The sequence below is a fragment of the Melanostigma gelatinosum genome, assembly GCF_949748355.1.
Source record: "Melanostigma gelatinosum genome assembly, chromosome: 10".
In the NCBI taxonomy this organism is placed as follows: Eukaryota; Metazoa; Chordata; class Actinopteri; order Perciformes; family Zoarcidae; genus Melanostigma; species Melanostigma gelatinosum.
The window spans coordinates 15,952,481-15,961,237 of NC_136643.1; the positions used below are offsets into that span (position 1 = coordinate 15,952,481).

General features: G+C 41.1%; 1 protein-coding gene across 1 annotated transcript in view; it reads right to left on the reverse strand.

Annotated features, from left to right (window-relative positions):
* The window catches only part of rapgef4a (Rap guanine nucleotide exchange factor 4a), a gene marked incomplete at its 5' end in the record, with an annotated part of 28,176 nt that extends 24,992 nt beyond the window's left edge, over nucleotides 1-3,184 (reverse strand). Inside the window, one exon of the mRNA XM_079277647.1 lies at nucleotides 3,117-3,184. Within this exon, the coding sequence (XP_079133773.1) occupies nucleotides 3,117-3,184 (68 nt within the window). The remainder of the gene's footprint in view (nucleotides 1-3,116) is intronic.
* Nucleotides 3,185-8,757: the final 5,573 nt, after the last annotated feature.

Genomic DNA, 8,757 nt, shown 5'->3' on the forward strand with positions numbered 1-8,757 from the left:
GTTACAATTTATGTATCACTTCCTGTGCTGCACTGCAGTTTAATGGCAGGGTACTTAAGCTCCAGTCAAAAAGAGCATCTTTCCTTGACTTTCTTTTTCAACTCAGAGGCCACTCATACTTTTCACTCCAACCAATCACATTTTCCACAACTTGTGTGAGCCAATAATCTCGTTGTCAAATATGAAATTATGACCCATCTAATCGCCAAAGACTAATAATATATATCAATAATCAATAACATTTTAGATCCTAAATCAAAGTATTCCTTGTGTTTTGGACGATGGTGATGTTGTCTTCGTGGGTAAATCTCCTAACACAGACATCCAGCAATCTTCAGCTTTGTTACTTCAAATTGTTTCCTTACCAGGTTCCAAGGAACCTGAGCCGAGGGGGAAATCCTCCTCACTTTGCTCCCTTGACTTGGAATAATCTGCAGAACATACTATATTTTGATAATATAGTCACCTTGGAAAAATGTAAAGCCATGTTAAAAGTCCATGTAGCTGAGAAACGCAACTACTTTGTTTGAGCTGGATTTAGCCTCGTCCTTGTATGTATTTCCTGTCTGTTGTGTTTTATTTGTATATCACTGTGACTGGTGTGCTGTCTTGGCAAGGTCTCCCTCCTAAATAAAGGTTGAGTAAAATAAAGAATCAGAATAGGGAATTCTGCAGGGTCTTAGGTTGCAACAATAGCTTTGATTAAATGTTGCTTACAATAAAAGACTCGATTTCCCGATGAAAAGTTGCACAGAGCTTTGCACACGTTTGTGAAACCAAGCTGCTCACTGACCATTTGTTTCAACTGGACGATGCAAAAAGAGACTATTTCCAGAAGGATAGAATTGCTTAAATTAACTCCATACATTGTTGTTCATCACATTGAGCTTGAACAATGCGAGGGATCTAAATGATGGCAGAAAATACTGATCACGTTCACATCATCACAGAGCAGTGTGTTGTATCCCTCTCTTGCCTGTATCACACGGCCCCAACGTGTTACACTGAATGTGGAGCCTCTGATGTAACATGCGGGTGGTTGTACTGTAGCTACTATCACCTTTGAATCCATATCCATCCTTTCAAAAATGAAACTATGCAGTATCAATAATTCAGAAAGGGAATCAAGTTCCTACTTCACCGCTGCAACAATCCTCTGACTTAATGTAACTCTGAAAATGATGTATTGCACGATATTATCAGCACAATAAAAGCGTCATCACCAAGCTTCATCATGTATTCCCTGGCAACCTTTCAACTCACAGTCGTCACATTGAAGTATGTCTTTACTACACACATCGCAATTGGACTGCATAATCACACCGGAGCCTACACTGCATTATTTCAGCACTGCGTACTTTGTTAAACACGCTACACAGTGAGAACAACAAGGCAACGGAGAGATGTGTGGGAGCACGAGTTTCAAAGCCAAGGTGTCTGTTTGGAAACCAACCAAGTCAACAAAAAGAAGCTTTCAAAGGGTGCTGTTTTAGAGTCGACCTGAGGACAGAATGTTTTCATCACAGGGCGGCTTCTTGCAGTATGAACACTACAAACCTATACTGTGTCTAATTTACAGTTCAGTTACAAAAGCATGAGACTTCAAAGAGTACAGAGAAGCTCTGCATTAAACCGTGACAACATAAACAGTTTCGGCGACACCTTTGGGGCTTTTTTTTATTTTTTTTTTACTCAATTATTTTTTACACCAAATACTGTGAAGAAATCCAATGACTTTTCAAATGGAGTGAGAAAAACGCAGGGAAACATTTGTGTTCATCACCTGACTTGCATTTCAAAATTAGCAACAGAACAATAAAGTGAAGCATACATGCTACAGGTATGTGATCGGAAAAGGTGCGTCATACAAGAACCGTTTGATTTGAGCGACACAGGAGGCTTCTCGGACTGACCAGAGGCTATTACTGTGTAAACACGTCTGGCAGACTGCGTCACTGCTGTTCATAGCTGATGCACTTTGGACCTTTTCTTTGTCGCAGCCCCTCGTCATTTACACCTGAGCCATGTGTCCAACATCCCTGGCTGTCCCCCATTTTGAGCGTGTCAATTCAAGATGTAAAATGTATGCACAAGGAAGTGCTGTCAGAAATCCCCACAATGGAATAAATCAATTGAAGCGCGTACAGTACATCGTCACACACATTGCAATTTGTTCTTGCTGTAGATGGTAGACATGTGCATTAGAGTTGCGCAACACTGCACCTGTCAGTGATGCAAAACGATGGTGACTCATAATTATCTGAAATACTTTATTCAGTTTTTATCAGGTGTTGTTATTGGATGACTTTAAGCAAGACCCTTGGAGCTGCTTGGTGGTTTAATAACTCCCCTGGCAGGTGTTCCTGCAGTAGTTTCAGCTGCTGGCCAAGTGCTCTGCAGTGATTTGGGGCAGAATGTACAGCTAAGGCACCTCAAAATAGCACAATCATGATCGGAGCTGTCCACCTGGCATTTTAAATATTCTAATGGCTTATTGACACTAATCTTGTTGTATCAAAACACACAAATCTGCAGGGCCATTATGCTGAATTGTATTATACTATATTATTCATAATGGACCAACTAATGTGTGTGGATTAAGCAACAGCATCATTGTGGCTCATTTCCTGCTCATTACAGACAGCACAATGCCAAAGGACCTTGTCTTTTTGAAACTTTTACTTGCTCTTGTTAATCCACACAACACATTTAAGTGAGTAACTGAAACAGCTGTTTACAGTCAGTGATTTATGTATTCAGCGGTACAAAATATATTTTAACAGCATATCAAAGGCATGTCTACAGTTCGTAGCTTTGCTCCAATATTTCACCGGTCTTTGAGTTTGACCAGAGCCACAGTTGCACGTTGTTTGAAGCCCAAATGAACGCGTGTCCTGACATGAACGCAATAACCATAAGGATGCTACACATGGCGCGTTCAAGGATGCCCTAATTAACACTTCCGTCGGGAAATTAAAACTCCAGAGCCGACAATGTTTCATTTCAGCTACTGAAACACATCGCCCAGCCTAAGGGGGGGAACAAAATCGCTTTATTATTACGTCAATAGTCGCTTACACAGTGGTCTAAAATGAGTTGGGACGTGACATAAATACCTCTTATCCAGACAAATAATCCACTCGACAGATTCCGACGAATGTGAAGAAGTGTGCGCTGCTACCATCTTGAGATGCTGCTGCTGCGGAGAAGGAGGTGGATAGAGCTGGACCACAACACTTCATCTGCCTTCACTCATCCACCGCTAACAGTGGATGTGCTGTCCCTGCTGCTGCTGCTGCTGCTCAGTGCGTACACCTGACCAGCACCAACAGGAAATACAATCGGGTTCAGCTGTCATGAGCGTGAAGCCAGTCAAAGCAGTAGGCCAATGAAGACCAGTTTGCTTTGAGGAAAAAACGTGACTCATTTTGCAAACTGAAATACAGCAACACAAGCAATGAATCTTGCCTTCATTGAAGTTGCTCAGATGCTGTTTGTTTTGGAGTGCTGTTGGATACACTGGGAGGTGTGTCTAATATTTTGCCCACCCTACTTATATCAGTGAGGATAAACGAAAACAAAAAGAAAACTTTTGACATAACCAAATACAATTCAACAAATCGTCATGGAGTTAGCATTTATTACAGGGCTGTTGTAGATTGTGTTAGTTGTTGCTGTGTTGACCAAATAAATAGACAACTGAGTGTAAATTTTAAAAAGAATATGGATGGATGGTTATCTGAATGAAATATAATTTCTGAGTTTGTATTGTAAAGTGTAGCACACATTGAGTAGCTGCTCATACCAGTTTATGTCTTTGGAATCTGTGCCTTGTGATTGTGTTAGAAATATCTTATTGGCATGACTGCATACATTGACCATGAAGGAATTGGCAGCTGTTTGCAGGTCGAGGACATGTGTACATGGGCCTTGAATAAAGTGGGCAGTCAGCACAATGAGTGACTTCTCTGTGGATATTAGCATATAAAAAGGGTGACCTTATGGGTATCCTAACATCCACATTATCATCATGAGTATCCACAGCTCATCAGGGACTCACAACATAAACTCTTTGCATAACTCTGCTTAACTGACTTGTTCATCATGGACCTGAGAAAAGTATGCTTTGTGATCAGGGGCCACATGATGAAAGGGTCGTTGGTCTCTCTCAGTTACCTTGGCAACAAACTGCCACGGAGACAGAAGTACGGAGACTCCGTGTTGCAGCTCCACAATGCCTTCTGTGCTGACGAATGTATGAAGAAAACTGTTTGTGTGTTGCTTTCTTTGTCACCACTTTGAACACGAGAGCTGAGTTTGGGGGTTAAAGACATTTTTTTTAAGGAATAGGACAAAACATAAAACTGCTTTAACAATTGTTTCATGTTTCAAAAGCTTTAATTAAAGGCCCATCAGAAGTTCAACATGTTCAATTAAGAAGTTTGACCGGAGATGAAAAATAAGCAACTTGTGTGTCTCTTACACAACGATAATTAAAAAATATGGGCCAATTCTCTCCCACGATAGATGAGCATTACTGATATGCACACATCTTCAGCTGCTGTCATCAGTGGCTGTAGTGTCAGTTCTCTATTCAAAGACCTTGTACGGTACTCAACGTGGGAGTGACAGAGGCACAGACTGTGCCTCTGTATCTTGAAGAAATACAGTAAACTACTGATCAAATAATGGTTGTCAGTGATGCTTTAGAGGCAGATGTTTTTAAAACCCAAAAGTGCATCCAAAATATCATAATGCTCCAGGGGTTTCAACTGTTTTGTGATGATCATGGTTTGGACAGGGCACACATAAATCATGATTTTATTTTTTTCGGGAAATCGTGACTTTCTTTGAATCAATATTTAAAATCCCATACATCTATCTGCCACTAGATGGTAGAATGCCCTCTGTAAAAGGAAAGAAGATGAGCTTATCAGGGCACAATTCAACTCCCCATTCAAAGTGAGAAGGGAGGACCATTCTGCCTTGACACTGATTTCAAAGATTGTTTGGGAATGTAACCAAGGCCTCAGTCTGACACTGAAATATTTACAGTTCCCTAGCATGAGAAAAAATGTCCGCTGTGTGTTTTTCCAAAAATATTTTGCATCTTATAACTCATTTTGAAAAGAAATTGAGAGCCACAGTGTGGTGGACATTTGACACACTTGTATTGTCTGCATGAGTACTCTGTCATGTACCTGGTAAGAGTTTATGACAAAATATCTTGACGAAAGTTCAAATAACTAGATTTTTTAGTAAAATTACTGTTTGAGCACACAGGTGCACATCTTTATCGTTACCCTTCCCTTTCAATTGTCTCCCCCTCTCTTGCTAAGATACACAGTGAGGATGCAAGACTGAGCTCAGGCCGGGGCATGCACAACACAAAACACACATTCCTTGTAATGCTGCGTGCCACCAACTCAGACCTGCATCCGACCAACACACAACAATGTGTGACGATCTCAATATGCACTGCAGTACTTTGCCACAACCTGCTATTACTTCCAGTGAGAAGTCAGTGCACAAACTACTGCAAAGTACTCTTCTCTCAGAGAAACCTTTAACTCACACATGTTTGCATGTAACCTCGAGGGTTCATTCATATCTTCATCCATTGCAAACAATCTTGTTTCCTGAAAAGGCTCTATAATTGCTATTCATACTGAAAAGCACGCCATTGACAGCAGCAATACTTAAACATGACACCCTTTTCAGTAAGGAAGAACAACGCTGTAGAGACAGTTTTGTTCTGGCTGGATTGAGTTTGAGACATTGTCTCAAAGGCTACTGTGACCTGCTCTTCACCTGCTCCTGTTTCCATTTGGTTTGCCTTGTTCATTCGAATGTTGTTTGAAGGGTTGCTACAGGGACCACTGACTTGGCTGTGGCTTGCCATGTTACCCCTGGAGGAAGAAAGCCCACTGACTGTGTGTGTACGGCTTTTCAGTACCACAGTTGCTAGGAGATGATCCAGCAAGCTGGAAATGGTAAACACACACACACACACATGCAGCCCTTATGTGCACACACGGCATAATTTGAGCGTTTGGAAAATATCTGTTACTGCTGGTATGTAGAACTCTTAAGTATAATATCGTGAATGTTCAGGGTCAAACTTCGATTAAAATGTACCGTATTCGTTTCTTCTTGTCAGATGAAAATGTTGAAATGTTAAGTGTGTTGCAGAAGACGAGATGAGTCTTACTTGAAACAGGAAAGTCTGAATTCCTGAGTCAAAGAATTGACAGTAAGACTTTAAACTCACAGCTCACATCCCCCAGAGCCAAATGTCAATGAACTTAGGTAAGACACATGAATACAGAACACATTAGAAAGCCAATATGTACTTACTTACCTAAGTTATGGACATGTTTGGTTTTACAAAGTTATATATATAATGCTCATTTGTCAGATAACTATGTTTCAAATGGAATGTGAGGGCAGATAACTCCAGGGGAAATGCTTGAGGACCAGACTTTTTCCAGAGAAATCTCTCTGAATGTAAAATGACCACTCTGATATGATGGGCTTTATTTTCATAATTTGCTCATTAAATTGATTAATATTCATATTTTTCAACTAACAATTTAGGGCAAAGGCAATGCTCTGTGGAAAACAAATATCCACAAAGTGTTGAGGGTTCAATATTTCATGTTTTAAGGAATTAAAAATGTAAATGGGATTACACTTTAGGCAACAGAAAACTGCCATGCCTTCACCATCACCATCTGTTCAGGCCTCTTGCTGCAGTCTGGTTCATGTATTTATCAATAATTACATTGCTCTTTGCATTTTGTTGCATAATTCTCCTCATAGTCACGAAATAATGTATACTCTTTCAAAAATATACTTTTTTTTAGGGCAACTTTAGAGTTACAATAATAGATAAACCAGACCTACTGTATGTAATATGAAGGAATACTGAGCCACATCATACACATGACACATCTGTGAAGTGAGACTAGTCCCACATCAGAATCATAATCGGAACCGTTTATTTCCAATGTATGTTTAACATACAAGGAATTTGTCATGGCAGGTGGTGCATAACATTAGACAATAACATTAAACAATAGCATTAAACAATCAACAACAATCAACAGTGCAAGAAATAGAAACATATTAAAACGTACAATAGAATTTAAAAGAATATAAAATAAAGCGCACAACAAACAGATAACAGGACTGTAAACAAGTGTCATGTAAGTGTAATTTGAAAGTGACAAGTGTATTAAAATATGAAGGGATGTGCAGGGGAGTGTAGGGAGGGTATCCTGGGGGACCCGGGCTCTGTTTATGAGCCCGACTGCCGACGGGAAGAAACTGTTGGTGTGGCGTGAGGTCTTGGTCCTGATGGACCTAATCCTCCTACCAGATGGAAGGGGCACGAACAGTTTGTGTCCAGGGTGAGAGGGGTCGGCTGCAATCTTTCTTGCTCGCTTCAGGGCTATAACCTGGATTAACTCTAGTGAGGCGTTCAGACGATTTGTAATAAGGTACAAGGTTCATATTGTATAGGCCTAATTTTAGAGGGTAAATTCCCTTCCTCACAGCGGAATCTTTTACAGTAGAGGTTAACAATGGCTCTGTTCTATTTAAGTGTCCCAGTAAGCCATGGCAGTGTGACAGTGAGCCAGCATAGATTACATTTACATTACATTTATTTAGCTGACAACAAGCTGATTTACAACAAGTGCATTCAACCGTACACAATAGGACCCTGCAGGGTTCTTGGTAAGGCTGAAACCAAGACTGAAACTGTTTATAAAAGTTCCGCCTTCACTAATGTAATTATTTTCAACTGTGCTTTCCCTACTATGAGTGTAACATGTCAAAACATCTTACCAAAGCCCATTGACCCGGGGCTTTGGGCCCCTGGGGGTTGGTGGCACTGAGGCAGTTGTCTGCTCTGCCCAGTTGGTAATCCAGCCCTGGTCGAGTCTTTTTCCCATACATAGGCCTAGAAGTAGGGTTACATCATTTGGCAACTGTTGTTTCAGCAAAGTATCCTAAAAGGCTACTCTATAAATTTGGTTTTGCACTTCCATTAAGTTGGGGGAATCAAAAAACACAAAAAGAAGCAGCAACGGCAGATACATATATTAGTTACACGCTACAAACAATGGATCTTACATTTTCCATAAGTCAACTCAACAGCATCTTATCTGCCTCCTGAGTGTAAATTCCTTTCGAACACCACAACTCCAATTTGTTAGATAGATTTTCTGTGTCAAGCCTAAACCAAGGTGACTGTGACGCCATCAGGACTCTCTTCAGAGCCAGAGAAGACATTGTGCAACTTTTAGTGTTGCACAGACTAGAAACTGAATGGCATATGTAAAATCGGCGCGGTGTCCCTTTAATGCAAATATATAATGATAGCAATCTCTCAGTGAAAACTTGGGCAAAGTTTTAAAGGCCACTCTCCATGTCTGCTGTACCTTTTACATCCCTGGTTGTAATACATACATGCGCAGTGAAGCCAGTTGTTTTTGTAGTTTAGGTGTAGACTGTTGCTCATGCAGAGGTCTAGGTGAGCTCAAATACACAGTGAGCTCTTTCCCACGGCTTTCTCCTGCAACTCCTCGTGTCTCTGTGGAGAAAGAGGGGGTGGGTGGAGCGGGGTGGTGGGTTACAGTCCTGGAATGTGTGCGCGTCCCCGACAGCGCTCTGTTCTCGTCGGCCGCGGCGCGCGCGGCACAGACAGACTCGTGTGCGCGCGCAGCCCCGCGACAGGTCTGGAAGTGCAAG